A 17,126-nucleotide genomic window follows, 5' to 3' on the forward strand; every position below is an offset into this window, starting at 1 on the left:
AGTGGAGTGTATATTTTAGCTAGGGAAATACAGTAAGCAAAATAAGTAAAAGATGTACTAGATGATGATAAATGCTAACGAGGAAGATAAAACATGAAGGGGTATAGGGCATATTTCTGTGTGGACACTGCAGTTTTACGCAGGGTGGTGGCCACAGAAGACCTCACTGAAGGAGACGTTTGAATAAAGATCCAAGGAAGAAGGAGTAATCCATGAAGATATCTGGGGGCACAGCATTTCGTGTAGAGAAAAAGGAAAGTGCAAAGGCCTGAACTAGGAAGGCAGGTAACATTTTCCATGAACACTAAGTTCACTATGGTTAGAATAGAGTGAGCAAGGAAGAGTATATTAAGAGATAAGGTCAGAAAGGAGATGGAGACCAAGTATCATAATCTAATTTACATTTTAATTAGATCCTTCTGTTTTGAAAATAGACTAAAGCGGGGCGCCTGGGTGGCTCAGTCGGTTGAGCGTCCGACTTCAGCTCAGGTCACGATCTCGCGGTCCGTGAGTTCGAGCCCCGCGTCAGGCTCTGGGCTGATGGCTCAGAGCCTGGAGCCTGCTTCTGATTCTGTGTCTCCCTCTCTCTCTGCCCCTCCCCCATTCATGCTCTATCTCTCTCTGTCTCAAAAATAAATAAATGTTAAAAAAAAATTAAAAAAAAAAAGAAAATAGACTAAAGAGAGCAAGTAGGGAAAGAGTTACTAGGGTATTACAATAATCTGGAAAGAAATAGTGGTGGCTTGGATTAGACTAGAGATATGACTGGTTAGAATCTGGATATATTTTGAAGGTAGAATTAGTTGACAGGAATAGCTGACAGACTAGACCAGATATCAATGGGGTATGAGAAGAGAGAGTCAAAGATGACTTCAAGTGTTTTGACCCAAACAACTGGAAGAATGTTTTGCCATTATGCAAGATAGAGAAGACTGTGGAAAGACAGCTTAGAGGAGGAATATCAGTAAGTTTTATTTGTACATTAAAATCGGAAAAGCTTATTAGACATCTGTGTTGGCCAACCTCCAGTGTGGTCCTTGATGATCCTTATCTCCTAGATTTATCCCTTTGTGGAATCCCCTCCCACATTAAATCCAGGCTGGTGTGTCTGACCAATAGAATACTGCAAAAGTGATGATGTGCGACTCCTGAGGCTAAGTCATGAAAGTCATTGAGTTTCTGCATTGATTTCTTGGATTGTTTGCCCTGGGAGAAGCCAGCAGCCACGCCATTAGGGCACTCAGTCAGCCCTCTTAGGCGGCCCACATGGAGAGGAACTAAGGTCCCCCATCAACAAAGAGCATCATTGCTCATATGAGTAAGCCACCTTGGAAGTGGATCCTCCAGCCCTGTAAGATGACTGCAGCCCTGCCTGATAACTGACTGCAGCATCATGAGAGGTAATGGACTAGAACTGCTCAGCTAAGTCACTCCTCACTTCCTGAACCACAAACTATGACAGATAATAAATGACTATTTAGTTTTAAGCCACTGAATTAGGTATAACTGTTAGTTATAGAGCAGTAGATAACTAATATGACATCCAAGTGTAGAGTAGGGAATTGGAATATGGAATTTCAGGGTTTGGAAGTTTGGTATCCTTCAGAATATAGATGGATTTCAAAGCTGTAATACTAGATGAGGTGACTAAGGATGCAAGTGAAGACAGAAAAAAGGAAAATTCAAGAACTTAGCCCTAGGGCACTCCAGGGTAAAAACTAGGAATATGAGGATTAAAAAGCAAAAGAGGGGGCGCCTGGGTGGCTTGGTCGGTTAAGCGTCCGACTTCGGCTCAGGTCATGATCTCACGGCCCGTGAGTTCGAGCCCCACGTCGGGCTCTGTGCTGACAGCTCAGAGCCTGGAGCCCATTTCAGATTCTGTGTCTCCCTCTCTCTCTGCCCCTCCCCTGTTCATGCTCTGTCTCTCTCTGTCTCAAAAATAAATAAACGTTAAAAAAATTTTTAAAAAGCAAAAGAGATAAGGAGAACAGCTAGTGATGTAGAAGAACATGTAGGAGAATATTTTATAAATATCTCATTCATTTAACATCCTTTAAATAGTATCTATCTGGTGTTGAGTCCCATACTTATTTGTTCTTTGTTTCTAGAATCTTGTTATTGCTGATACATAAATACACATTCAATACAGTAAGAGCAAAAGTAGAAAAGAATTCAGACTATAGTTGGGGAGAATGAATAAACACATCAAATAGCTATAGCACTATGTATTTAAATGAGAGATTGCATATTGAGTACTGAAAGTACAAAACTATTTCCTTGTCTCTACCCTTTCCTTGTTTTAATGGAGCCAAAAGTAAGGAAGGCTAGGTATGCACAGTATGTATTTTTGAAATTGTGAAACTTGCAATTAAATTAGTGGTGTCTGAGGACCTTCACTTAAGTGTAAAATCAGAATCAAAACTAAAACAAAAAGTTGTTTTTACAATTTCAATAAAAACAAGATTAAGTACTTCTCTTTCTTCTCCCCACTGTCCAACCACAAAGGCCTTGTTACTGTCCCTGTAATTTGCTGTCTCTTTCTGTCTCTGCCCATTATTTACCTGATTTCAGACCTTTGCATGATTGGTTCTTCCTTATTTTTCAGGTCTCAATTAAATATCACTACCTTAGAGAGACTTTCCCTGAGCCCCAGTCTAAAGCAGCTCCCATTATGGGCACCTAGCTGGCTCTGTCAGTAGAGCATGTGACTCTTGATCTCAGTGCTGTGAATTTGATTCCTATGTTGGGTGTAGATATTACTTAAAAATAAAGTCTTGGGGGAAAAAAGCTCCAATTATCTCCCTATCACATAAACCTGTGTTACTTTCCTCATGCTACTTATGGCTATCTGAAATTATCTCTCATTTGTTTTTAGTAACTTATTTGTTATCCCTCTAGGATAGAAGCGTCTGTCTGTCACTATTTTATCACAAGTCTAGAACAATGCTTGGCACATAGTAGGCATTCAGACGGTATTCAATAAATAAATGAATGAATCTTTACTTGCACTGATATAATTATTTTAGAAGTGTTCTGTTTGCATTTTTGGATTAAAAGTAGTTTTTGTTTTTACTTAGGAAAGTCTATATTTCTTCATTTGTATCATTTTCCATGTCCTCCACAATTTAAAAAATTGAAACTTTTGCCAATTTTCTATTTTTTAAAAATCAATTTATACTTAAGATACTAAACTTCCTTTGGCTGTCAGATTTGTCGTATTTTTTCAGATGTATTTGCCTATTGATTTTGTCCCTGTTTTCCTTGTGCAGAAGTTCTAAATTTCAAGTAGTCACATGTAGCAATATTTTCCATTGTAGTTTGTTTACCTGCAGGAAGCATCAAGTAGTGGTCAAGCAGGACATTTTGAAGTTAGTTTACTTAGAATCTGTGATTTTAGGCAAGTGAGCCAATTACTAAGCTACCAAATTTCAAGTTACTCAGTCACATTTTTCTCATTTGTGAAATGGGGTTAATGGTACTAAACACATCACAGAATTGTGAGAATTAAATGAAATTTGGATGTAAAATGACTCAGGGTAGTGTGCACATTTAAAGCTCTCTAAATAAGAATGGTTAGGAGCTTCCATTTCACTACTTTCATGCTGATTTTCCTGGTCAGATAGTGGTATGAATTTTCTCAAATAGTTTAATTCTTTTATACTTCTGAAATTGGCTTTGGTGCACCAAGAAACTCATTTTAATGCCTCAGGTTGGTTTTTTTTGGTGAATAAGTTACTTACACTGATAAACAATATGTTTACACCTAGACATACAAATACATTCACTAAGTGTATGTTATACCAACCTCTAAACAATGTCCTATAATATATAACAGTTTAAGTCAATAGCATAATGATTTGAAAAATACATGGAGTCTTTGATCTCAAGAGCATCTCTGTGACCTTTCAAGGAAGTCAGCCTCTACTCAAAGGCCCAAGAAGCTTGAATGTCAAACAGTAGGTACCCTTTAGCCTCCTTTGCACCTTAGGTTTAGTTTCAGCTTTGTCAAGGCCTTGCCACATAGACATATGTGTATTATGTACCTGCTTTTCCTTTTTTTCCCAAAGGAATCAAGATGGCTAATTTAATTCATCCTCCAGGCAGGAGATCCTTGTAGAAACACCCAGGAATCAGATTAGAGCCCAGGTGGGAGCAAGAAGAAAAAGAAGAAACAGTGCAGAAAATGTGTCAGAATTTATCACATGGATCCTCCAGAGTGTCTCTTCACTTGCTCTCACTGGCATAAAACCTTCCCATGAAGTTCTGACCCATCTTACTGCTTAGTGACACCATTGAGTAGCAAGACAGTGGAAAAAATAAGAACATAGGATACTTACACTTTCTGTAGAATACACTTTCTGATAATCTTAGTTTTCTAATTAAATTAGTTACAATAAAAATTTCAAGATTCTGTAATGAATTATAAATGGAAAGAAAAAGAGCCTTTAAGCATCAGCCTACCCACGGGGTGCAGATCTGGTCTGCAAGTAGTGGGCGGTAGGTGCCCGTGGTGGGCGGGGCCGCGTCTTAGCTCCACCCCAACCCGCTCCGCCCCGCCCCTCGGCCCAGTGGGCCCCAGGTTCCTGTGAATCCCCGCGCCCTGGCTGCCCTGTGGACTCTGGCTGCCTGGTCTCCACCCCTACCTGATTTCCACTACTGAGAGCGGGATGTGAGTGCGGGCCTCTCTCCGCTTCGGGGCCGGAGTAGCGGGGCCCCAGCAATTCACAGATCCCCTGGGGGAGGAAGAGAGCCTGGGCGTGGAGAAACGGGGCCCGCAGGCTCCGCGCGGCCGGGCCCGCACGGCCCTAGCGCTGGAAGTGCACCCTGGGCTCAGCGCGGCCGGAGATGGGCCGCGGCGCTCAGGGGACTCTTGCGCCTTAGCATGCAAAGTCCGCGGCCTGGGGAGGCCCGGCGCTGGTTCTCCCTACCGGAGAACCCGGTGTTCGGGGTTCAGCCCTGGGCCGCGGGGAGCCTCCTGGGCCTGGCGGTCGCGCACCTGGGTAGGCGGTGCCCAGGATCGCCAACCTCACGCAGCCGGGAGTGTCGGGCCTTCGGCCCAGGGGAGGGTGACACGCTTAGAAAAATCCGCAGCGCCCAGTGGGGGAGAGGAACCGGGTCACGGTTCCGCGCTCTGAATCGAATGCCCAGAGGAAAAGGGCACGCTTCAGAGCCGCTGAGGATTCAAGGAGAAGCTGCTAGGTCGGGTGGGAAAAGGTAACTTGATTTCCGAGTAAAGCAGGAGGTTGTGAGAAGGGGTACCTAATAGCTCCTGTTCCGGCTCTGGCTGCTCCGTTCTTGTCTTGTGTTTTGGGCTCACTATAACCGGGGGCGTGGAGGAAGTGCAGTTGTATTCTTTTTGCAGTGCCAGATCCTCAGGGAGACCTAGCATACCGACCATTAATGTTGCGCTTGGATGATGATCCACAATTTTTGCTTACCCTTGGTGTTTTTGTGTCTGCCTCTATAAACCAAAGAGAGAATCAAATAGAAGAAATGCGGGATTAAAATATAGCGATTTTTGGTTACAGTGTCCAACAAACAATTTGCTAGACAATTTTTTATATATGTTTGTTGATTTAATGCTCACAACCACAAATTTAAGTGGAATTGTCATTCTGTTTCACACTCGGAACTCAGATTAAATCATTTGCCAAATTACATGCTAAATGGTGGCATGGGGGTTGGAATTCAGGTCTGTGTATGATTTCAGAGCACAGGTTTATGGCTTAATGTAAAGAACATTACTTCTTGGGATAAGACAAATACCTAGGTTTCAAATCTGTGCTGTGTGTTAGCTGTCTGACCTTGGGCAGATTACTTAACCTTTTAAGGCCTGTTTCTGCATTTGTAAGATAGAAAATACATCCTGTCGTAGGGTTTTTATGTGGGTTAAATAAGATCATATTTGTAATAAACTTAACAAAGTGCCTGGCACACAGTTAGTGGTAAACATAGCTACACATATCTTCCTGTCGTTAATTGGGGTCAGCAAACTTCAGTTACCCGCCAGAGCCAAACAAAACTGTAGGCCTAGAGCATAGGTAGAGCGAAGCAAGAAAGGATAAGGAGAACTGAGAACAGATGACATATATGGTGGCAATTATCGTGAAACCCATAGATTAATCTGTGGTATCTTTTTTGCCCACTTTTTTGCCTTTCTGATATTTTCTTCAAAGGCGGTTCCTTCTGGCTGATGTTTTGGAAAAATGCATCCCACTCTGGGCTGAAAAAATTCAAAGAGGCAAGTTTTGGGGACTGGACTATGTGGAGACTCTCAGGATGTGAGGGCGAGCTGAATTTTAGCACTCCTCAAACTGAAAGGTGCTTGTCACAAACCTTCCAATGAAGTGTGCAGTTCTCTTGTAGGATATCTTCTTTTAGATCTAGCCCCTGAAGAATGGAGCAGGAGAGGTGTTTTCAGGATGGGAGAAACCAAAGGATTCTTTGTATTTTAAGGTTTGCTTAATGACTGGACACCTCTTTTACTTTCACCTATAACTGTATACACTTTATAGACAACGGTCTTGATTTCCACATAAATTTAAGGCAATTTAAGTATTACACATTTTCAATTTTTTTTTTAATATATCCTTTCCAATGCTATCACTGAGGTCCTGAATATTTCCTTTGCGTATCTGTTCAGATAACCTGTTCATACTGGATCCTAGCTCCTATCAATGCTTGGTATGGCTTTAGACGTAGTTTTCCTTGCCCTCCTTCTTTTTTGGTACTATTGCTATGTTTTGGGTTTTGTTTTTTTTTTTCCTACTATAGAGTTCTTTTTCCTCCTTTTTCAAAATTTGCTTTAGTCAGTGATTTATTATGCTAGAAACCTGTAGCAAAACTGAGAAGGTTAGTGTTGGATATGAAATATGACTAAGTAACATTTTGACCTTCAAAGATCTATAATGAACCACCACTGATCATCAAAAGCATAGTCTCTGAGGTGGATCTTTTAGCAAGGATGAGTGACACTATCATTGGTGGTACTCAACAAGTTTGAGGAGTCCAAACTTGGACATTCCTTTAATGTACCCACTATTACCTTTATGCTATAGGTTAGCTTCCTTCTCACCAATGTTTTCCCTTCATGTTCACTTATGTTATAAGGATTGCTAGTCAGGTTAAAGTCCAACAAACAATTAAGGAGGATATTTGGTAGAAGATTTGTTGAAAGATTGGCTAAGAAGGAGGTTTAAATGAACACCTAAAGCTATCATAGATTTTATTTAACTACGTTATTTAAGTTTCTGATATGATAATCAAAACCAGATGTTATATATACATTTGGTAAGGTTATGATAACTATATTTAAGTTGATTATGCTGGCTTAAATTTGAAGAAGCTCGTGGAGGAGTATTGGGATTCTTTTGGAGATGCTGTTTATTCTTTTAGTATATAACAGCTTATCAGTGTGCAATCATATTTTTTTTGCAGTCATATTTAAAAAAACATTAAAATCAGTGTAATGGTCAAATTTACCAATATAAATTAGATGGGTAGATATTAATACAGTTTCCCAATGAAAAATAGAAGGAAATACTACATATTCATTTTAGCAAATCATTTTGAAATATCCTCTTACCAAGTGAATGTATTCTGTCTGGTTCCTGTGAAAATTACCAAAGCACAGCATAGTTGTAACGTGCATTGCCATTAGGCTACTTCAATTTTCTGAGCCTTAGTTTACCATGCCTCTAGACTCTATGGTGATAGTACATGTTAAAATAGATATCTGCAACTGTAAAGAGAAACTTATTGGTCACATTTTCATCTGTTTAGGGGTCAGGATGTTTTAAAAAGAAGTGAAAATCAAAGTATTTACTGATTGTGTTGTTAAATGCTTCTTTCTCCCCTTCCCTGCTTAATTTTTCTTTAGCACTTACTACCATCTAGCATACTATATATTTTACTTATTTTTTTTTACTTTAGTGATACATTTTATTTAACCAAATATATTTAAACTATCATTTTAATATGTGATCAATCTAAAAAGTTATTGAGAGATCTCACATATCTTTTTCATACCAATCTTTGGAATCTAGTGTGTATTTTATTCACTTGATCTCAGAGGCACCACATTTCAAATGCTCAGTAGCCTACCATACTGGTCAAACCAAATTCCTTCATTAATGTCCAGACCATCTATAAAATTCTAACATCTAACAAGTGCAGCTCTATACTTCTAACACTCTGAGGTTCTAGTGTGACATTCTAGAATCCTGTGTTTCAAATAGTCTGTGCCTAATACTGTAGGATCCCTCGAGTCAAATAGCCTATGATTCCAATGTTCTAAGAGTCTGTGATTCCAGCACTTCATATTCTTTGACCTAGATCAAGGGTCAGCAAACTCCAGCCTGTGGGCCAGATCCAGCCCACTGCTTGTTTTATAAAGTTTTATTGGAACACGGCTATGCCCATTTAATTTGTGGCCACTTTCATTCTCCCAGGGCAGAGTGAGTAGTTGTAACAGACACCATGAATGACCTCTTGACCAGCCAAAACTAACATATTATTCTTTGTTCCTTTACTGAAAAAGTTTACTGACCCTTGATGTAGATCTTCAAAGATTCTAAGTTAAATGGTGGTTTTACAGATGTTTATTTGATTGTTATACTTTATAACTCACACATATGTTACACACAGTCTTTTCTGATATGATATATGTTGTTCAAAGGAGACTGGTTTCCTCATCTTAGGCATTTACCATTTCAGGCTTCTATAATTCCATTAGGTTGATTACTTATTTTTTTTATTTTTATTTTTTTTTTTAAAGTAGGTTCCATGCCCAACATGGGTCTTGAACTCGTGACCCTGAGGTCAAGAGTCCCATGCTCTACCGATTCATCCAGCCAGGCTCCCTCCCCATTTACTTAACTTTTTTATTGTCTGTCTTCCTATAGTGTAACCTCATCAATGCAGGGTATTTGTTTTGTTCATTGTTCTCCCAACACCTTAGAACAGTACCTGACACACAGTAAATGTCCTATAAATATGTGTTTAGTGAGTGAATAGTGTTTTTAACTGTTCTTGGTTGGGAAACAGAAAGGGGCTTGCCGGAAAGTTAAAACCAACCTGCAGTGTATGTGCTAAGTAACCAGAAACGAATATTCTTGTAATCAGGAAATGTATAAACATTTCAACAATCCTTGCTCAACATAAAAATTTTTACTTTTTTTTAAATGTTTATTTATATTGAGAGAGAGAGAGAAAGAGAGAGAGAGAGAGAGGCAGAGCATGAGAGGCAGAGGGGCAGAGAGAGGGAGATACAGAATCCAAAGCAGGCTCCAGGCTCTGAGCTGTCAGCACAGAGCCCATGACCTGAGCCGAAGTCAGACGCTTAATTGCTTAATCTCCTGAGCCACCCAGACACCCTCTCTCCATTTTTGTTTTGTTTTGTTTTTTAAGATTTTATTTTTAAGTTATCTCTATACCCAACGTGGGGCTCGAACTCACAGCTCTGAGATCAAGAGTCACATGCTCTAGTGACTGAGTCAGCCAGTTGCCCCTGCTCGACATACAAACTTAAATCTTGAGAAGGAAGTAGTTGTAGTTGTTCCAGCTTTAAACTGAAAGAATTGTTGTGTCATTGGGTCTCCTGGTGGCTCAGTTGGTTGAGCATCCAACTTTGGCTAAGGTCATGATCTCACAGTTCGTGGGTTTGAGCCCCACATGGGGCTGTGGGCTGATAGCTCTGAGCCTGGAGCCTGCTTTGGATTTTGTGTCTCCCTCTCTCTCTCTCTCTCTCCCTAGCTCCTCCCCCTCTCAATAATGAACATTAAAAAAAAAAAAAAAAGTTATGGGCTGATTGGATTTAAAAAAAAAAGAAAGAAAGAATTGTCATGTCATTGTTCACTATGAACTAGAAAGGAGCACATAAGTGACAAAATGTGAAATGCCTGTCTTGCTCAATTAAATGTTGTATGTGCCCAGCTAAGAAGAGTAGGAAGGGAGCCGAGTTTTAGAAAGCCTGCTTTTAGAGTTGGGCATCATAGTTGGATAGTAGGGAAAGGTGAGAAGTTCTGATGGCCAGCCCAACATCTAGGAGATTCCATTAGGTGGGGAGTTCTTCAAGCTCTCTGAACACCAAGGGGCATCAGTCTCAGCAGGTCAATGTGCCTTTATATAAAATCCAAACTGCCTGCTTCACAGCTGGCCAGAGGCTTCACTGAACCCTTATAATTTTAACATTTTCAACTGAGCATCCTGGAATTTTCTGCTAGGGAATGTAGTTCTGATTTTTATCAATACAATTTTTGGTAAAAGGTGATTCACTTAGTAGATATTTACTTTGTAACTAACTTTGCCAAGATGCGTGTTTCATAAAGTGAGGCAATATTGAGATGTTGTAACTGCTTCTGACTTTTATTAACACCTCACTCAGTGCACCTACTATGAACTGTTCATTTGACAGGCTTGACAATATAATCAGTGACATTTCCAAAATGTATATAAAGTAGCCAAGGGATTGGTAAAGCAGTATAACCTGAAACACATGTGAAGTAAACTCTGTAGCCTGCTGTGAATCATAAAACAGATTAATATAATCTTAGGAATTTTCTAGAGAAATCAAGGAAGGGGCCTTAGTTAATTGCTCACTTTTTAGCAATAAGGACAGGGTTAAAACAGCATATACTTTCTGTGTTTAAAGTAAGAGTGATCAAGTGTGAACACTTTTATATTTTATATCTTTCTGCACTTCTGCATCTTCAGGTATCAGCAATAGTATTGCTATCGGGATTTTATTTAGGATAATTCAAGAATCTGGAAATTCATTAAAAAAAATGGTGGTCAAAAGCTGATTGCTTTTGCTGCTGTGATATGAGCTGGGAGTGAGATTCCATGGATGGTAGTAAAACTCACTTCCTTATTATCTTGCATGTACCTAATAGGTTGGGCCCTGTGTTTTGTTGATGTGCATTACTTTTTCAAGTCACTCAGGGACAGGAAATTTAATAACAGTTCCAAGCAAAGGTACCTAACTGGTGGGAAAGTATCTAAATATATGTTTTTTCAGAAACAGCTTTTTTGGTAGTGGGAGATGGAAGTTGAATTTGGAAAATTTTGTTCTTTTCCTTCCGTTTCCCTTTTAGGTTCTGATAATTTTTCTATTTTCTACTTTTTTATTTTTCTATGCCTTTAGTACGACTTCCCGAACAAGTTCTGTATTCACTAAATTAAATTAGTCATAGAACATTCACTAGAAGAGGCTTTAGAAGTTACTGAAAGTGATTGGCTCAACTCTTAGAATTAACACTCGAAAAATCCAAGCCTAGAGAAGTTACAGTGCTTGCACACAGTGGTATACTGACACAAAACTACTTACGCCTTCTCCAACTCCCAGTCCAGTGACCCTCCTGTTGGTCCTTTTTTCACATTGAAAAGAAAACATGCCCTTTTCTCTGTTTATGTGCTTTAGTGCTTGACCTAATTCTAATTCTCTATCCCCATTTCTAGTGTTCCATTGCAGGGTTTAAAAACAAATGTGGGCATCACTTTCTTAATAAATACAGGGCAAGCTTACTGTACAATTCCTTTAATGTAAGTTTTTCACTTGATATTCAGTATGTATATTCCTGAGAATTAATGTTGCTGCATTAATTCAGGAAGCACTGAGATCCTGTGTCCCCCATGTAGATCTGTGTGTGTGGAGACTTTAGCAAGAAGAAAATGCTTTCTTCGCCTTAAGTAATTCACAACGTAATGGGCTGTCTGGAAAAGGACCTGCTGTGATGTAAACACAAACCATTCCGGTTCTTCCACTATTTGGCCGTTACTGTTTATTCTGGTTGTCTTTGTTTAAGAAAGATAATCATACTTGTAGGCTAAATATTAATCTTCTAATTTTAAGATTGTGTTCATTAATTTGTGTTAGACTGAATATTTACATTTGATATACTAACTAAAAAGCTATTGGGAAATTAATTAGAGACTATTGCTGTTATACTAAGTAATGATTAATTGCAGGCTTTAGTGCTCCCAGGGCATCTGGCACGAGAGCAGACAGATCTGGGATCTTATGCTGGCCTTGTTACTTATCAGCTTGTTTATCTTGGGCAAGTAATTTAAACTTTTGGGGAATTTTTTTTTTCTAATACACACTATGTGTTGTTTGGAAGTTAACAATGTGCTGAATATTGTTAACATATTCTGGGGCAATCCAGATATTATAGTTACGATGTATCACGTAGTTACGATGTATTGACCTCTTGCCATATAGTAGTAATCCTTGTCCTGTCCAATTTACCAGGGTTTTTTCGTAAAATTGAGAATATATTATTTGGAAGCATTTTGAAAAATTTGTAGAAAGCAAAAACCAGAATTTATCCAACTGTATGTACTTATTAACTCTCTCTCCTCTCCCACTCTCTATCCAAAATCCAGTAGCAAGTGGCAACATGAATACACATTCTTTTGTAACAGAACATAGTTTTAAGCCTTGGTAAAAGTAGAAATCTATAGATTTCTTCTCCAGCTCTGAGGGCACTTTGACTGCTTCCTGTCTGCACCATGCGGGTTTATCATGTTGTGTATTTCTGTGTATATATAGATAGCTAGGCATTCTGCTTTTGCGTTGCATTCTTCCCTTACCCCATTTAGAACACATAGAAGATATTCAGTGAATAATTGTTGAATGAATGGATCTCCCCAGTATGATTATAATGAGCTCCAAGGTCTTCTTTTGCTGTATCAAGTCCCCGCTGTCCTTAACATGAGAGTGGGTGCACAATAACCTCTTAATGTAAACACTTGTTGATTTGACCTGGGATCTCCAAGAGGTGTAGCAGCTCTTAGACTTATTGCCATATTACCCTTCTCCCACTTTTGGGGGGTGTGGGTTGAGAGGGACACTTATAACTGTTCTGAGCCACACAATTGGAGAAACACTGCATGGGCTGTGTACTGCTGATGTTGCTGGGCCCCATTCCAGCTGCCCCAAGGTTACCCTGCTTGCTTTCATTGTAGGTCATCCAGGATGCAATATGTATACCATTTAGTGAATCATCGTATTAGAACCAGAAGGAACCTTTGAGAACTTTGTAATGTTGCCAGCCTTCTCATTTGGTAGCTAAAGAGTGAAGTGTACTAAAGACATTGGTGGGTGGGCATTGACTTCTCCCTCCCCATTGTTACAGGACAAATAATGAGTCACTGCCACTGGCTCTGTCCCCTCTCCCCCATACACCAACTAGGCAGTTATTCAGGTAAACAAACTCTTCTGAGAGGATTTAGGAAAATTAACACTTATCTATAATAAAGCCTGATTGCTTGGCAAATTAATTTTGTGTAAATCCTAGGCATTCTTTTATTATTCTTCTAAGAACTTCTTTATTTTTTTTAAACTTTATTTTAAAAAATATTCATTTATTTTGAGAGGGAGGGAGGAGACAATCCCAAGCATGCTGACAGCACAGAGGCCGATGCAGGGCTCAAACCCACAAACTGTGAGATCATGACCTGAGCCAAAATCAAGAGTCTGATGCTTAACTGACTGAATCACCTAGGAGCCCTTAAGAAGTTCTTTATAAACAAGGATGAGAAAGGTGTTTTATGTCTTAATATTGAATAATAAGCCATTGATGCTTAGACAGTCAATTAAAATATTTGAGCAGTCAATAAAATAATTGCTACCATTCATAGAATATTTCAAAATGCTGAGTGTCCTACAAACCAAAATTGTCTGGTAATTTTTTATCCCCACTTTATAGATGAAGGCATTGAGGTTCAGACATAATTTGGTAAAGCTGACACACCCAAATTAACAAGAGGAAGCAAATTTGAACCAAGCATACTGACTCCAAAGCTACAGCTATTTCTGCCATGAAAAACCTGTGCCAGATATCCTGCTTCAGGATGAAGAGGAAGCAGTAAAACATGGGTGTCTGTCTTCAGCTCACAGTAGATAAAAAGGGTGATGAGCCATGCATACAAGTAACAATAGTGAAAGAAAAAAGTGTCAGTACATAACTACTTTAGTCGGTAGTTATGTACTTTAGGTGGGTATCAGCAACAGCTTTATGGAGAAAGTGTCATTTGAAATGGATCTTAAAGAACTCAGATGGGCAGGCTGGGGGCAGATGTAGACAAAGCCATGAATTCCAGGTGTAGCTAATTGGACTAGGCCCTGGATAGTCAGTAATGATTTTTTTAAAAAATGTCAGAAGTGAGGAGCGCCTGGGTGGTTAAGTCGGCTAAGCATCTGACTCTTGGTTTCAGCTCAGGTCATGATCCCACGGTTCATGGGACTGAGCCCCACGTCAGGCTCCATGCTGACAGCGTGGAACCTGCTTGGGATTCTCTGTCTCCCCCCTCTCTCTGTCCCTCCCCCACTTGCACTCTCTTTCTCTCTTTCAAAATAAATAATTGATTCAGGAAAGTTAGGGTGACCAGGAGAATGGTTGATGGGTTTAGTGTTTTTGGGGGTTATTTGCATTTAGAAACCAAACGATTCTCTGGTAAAGAATCTGTATAATAGAGAAGCTGTTGTCCACTCCTAGGGGCTGTTTCTGTCTTTTCTATCATCCTACTTTTTGGGTAGTAAAATACAAAAATTACTCGTTAGTTGTACACACACATTCTTCTGCCTGGTCACTTATCCCAGCCAAATCTCCTATTTCCCATCCTCAAAGGGTACAAAACATTTGCTTTATTTTCTTCCATCATAAAAGAATATCTTATTGCTCTTTTTAAAGTTGTGTATCATGTGCTGGATAATGACATAGAAAGGAAATGAAAAGAGCATCTTCATGAATGTTGCTATTAACAAGGTTCCAGACCTGATTGTTTATGTAGTTTCTTCCATTTGTCATTCAGTCATAATGAGTTTCTAGATAAAAATGAGGCTGCATTCAGAGTCTTTTTCATGGGGGAATGCTGCTAATAGAGGAAATTTGTGTCCCAACAGCAATTAAGTTATGTAACTGTCAACAATTTACTACATAATCAGGTGTGTCTGGCATGTTGGTTTTGTAGCTCTTGTATGAGCATTGTTAGGGAAAAAAATAATGCTCCTCTGTTGTGTTGTGTCTCTTTGCTGTGAGACTAACTTCACACACAGATATGGTCTGTATTTTCTGTGTCCCCATCCTTGGAAATTTGAGGGCTTTCTGGTTACACTACATGTTCTTCAGAAGCTTTAGAAATCCTTGTTCATTCTAAGTCTGTCCACAGGGTACTGCATTATCCTGGGTACTGCTGACATACAATTTACAAGACTCTAAACTACCTTATGCAAAAGGAAAAATTATATAAGTAATATTTATTCCATAGATTCTATGTTAGATATGAAGAGCAAGATGGCTGGCACATTCCAGATTTATAAGTTTCCTTGGGGTATCTCCATTTTCACTAATGAGGAAATCTAGGCTCAAAACATTTAAGTAATTTATATGCGGTCATGCAGCTATCACCAGATGCAGGATTCAACCCAGGTATGCATTCCTTCAAATTTGATCTTGTTCCTATACTGTAGTTATCTGTTACTATTAGTGCAGCAGGAATTCAAATGAGGGACTTGGTGTAGGTTGGAATAATTAGGGAAATCATCTCAGAATAGAATAGTAAAAAAATATAAAACATGGGATACACTGGAGGAGATCAGAATCTGGGGGGAGGTAGTTCTAAAATTAATAATAATAATAATAATAATAATAATAATAATAAAAGCAACTTTTGAACACTTACTATGTACTAGGCACTGTTTAAATATCTTCATTCATTCAGTCCCCACAACAACTATATGAGGAAGGGACAGTTATTATTTTCATTTTGTAGATGAAGAAACTGAGAAGTTATATGCAGGTTAAGGCTCTTGCCTGAGATCACAGATAAAGTCACTGGTGGGATCCAGATGAGAACTCAGCTGTCTGATTCCAGAGCCTGTCCTATGGGGGAATGAAGAGGAAGGGACAAGTCAAGGGTCTTCAGGGCCGAATACAGTAGATGTAGAATAGGGAAAAGGTAATTGTGTATAGGGACAAGGCTGAAGGATGTAGGTTTGGGGAGTACTATATGCCAAGTGGATGCCTGAAGCCTTGAGAGGGAAAAGAAGTAAAGGTAGACATGACATCAGGAGGTGACAGAGCCTGAAGGGATGCTCACGGTTTCTTGGAGGGGAGGAGGATGAAGGGTTGGAATAGGAGACGAAGAAAAGTCAAGGATGGAGAATCCAAGGAAGAAGAGACTGAGGATGAGGCCCCAGTGTCAATATGCCAGAGACTTCATGGATTTGGATAAGTTCAAAGTAACTGGACCATTGTCTCTGTGCTTTTGTGTTTGGTGGTATCTCTTTTTTCCTATCAGTTTCTTCTTGCCTCTTACTATATTTTTAGCACTTTTTCTTTTTTCACAAATCAAACTGTAAAGGAATGATGATTGTATTCATGCTATCATTGCAAATGCTCTTTAACATTGTGCGTATTTCCAAAAGGAAATAGCTAATCTTCTGAATTAGATGGTGTGGAGACATGCTAATTTTCGTGAATTCTGTATCCATGGATTGCTAGATATAAAGACCTTATGGGTATCATGTTCTAAATTCTAAGATACTGTAGAATTAGAAGAGATTTGACACAAGTGACATTTTAAAAGAAGCCATTTCATCCTGCCATCCCTAGTTTGAGAACTATCAGTAGCACCTTCTTGCCCACCCCCCAAATCCTTCAGCTGGCTCTCAGGTGACCCTAAACTCACCCCTCCTACCTGTCCAGCCTGGTTTCCCCCAATGTGGATGCTCACTTCTGTGACACACAGTGAGGCATCCTCACTGTGTCTTCTAATGTCTTGGTTCTTTTCTACTTCTATGCTGTCTCCCTCTTCACCTAATGGAGTCCTTCAAAGCCTGGAGAATGAAGTCTCATCCACACTCTTGATACTGTTAATTCTCTGTCTGCTTCAGTGATTTCTCCTTTATCTTGATATCTTTGGCGCATATTGTCAGCACTGTGTATTTTGGCACTCAATAATAGGTAACCTGGCAAAAAAAAAAAAAAAGAAATATGACTTTATAGTAGTTTTATTTTACAAAATAGGATACTTAGTAGGTGAATTGGAAATATGTGAATTTTGTTTCTTATTAAGGAATAATTCTCTTCCAAGTGAAGGTATACACATATAGCATCGCTTTT

The 17,126-nt window shown here is 39.3% G+C and overlaps 1 protein-coding gene across 4 annotated transcripts in view; it reads left to right on the forward strand.

The window, feature by feature from the left end:
* CPNE3 (copine 3) overlaps window positions 1–17,126 on the forward strand; it is a 55,352-nt gene that overhangs the window by 2,984 nt on the left and 35,242 nt on the right. The window contains exons 1-2 of one of the 4 annotated variants that reach the window (XM_042973020.1): window positions 4,577–4,669; window positions 6,177–6,321. The exons of 1 other annotated variant lie outside the window; for it this stretch is intronic. Coding sequence is in view for 1 of the 3 variants with exons in the window: in XM_042973018.1 (XP_042828952.1) it covers window positions 1,394–1,400 (7 nt within the window). In the remaining 2 variants the exon portion in view is untranslated. Of the gene's footprint in view, window positions 1–1,250; window positions 1,401–4,576; window positions 4,670–6,176; window positions 6,322–17,126 lie in introns of those variants that run through there. 2 more of the 4 variants (XM_042973018.1, XM_007084322.3) reach the window with 2 other exon arrangements.

This window comes from Panthera tigris, chromosome F2 (genome assembly GCF_018350195.1).
Source record: "Panthera tigris isolate Pti1 chromosome F2, P.tigris_Pti1_mat1.1, whole genome shotgun sequence".
Classification (NCBI taxonomy): Eukaryota; Metazoa; Chordata; class Mammalia; order Carnivora; family Felidae; genus Panthera; species Panthera tigris.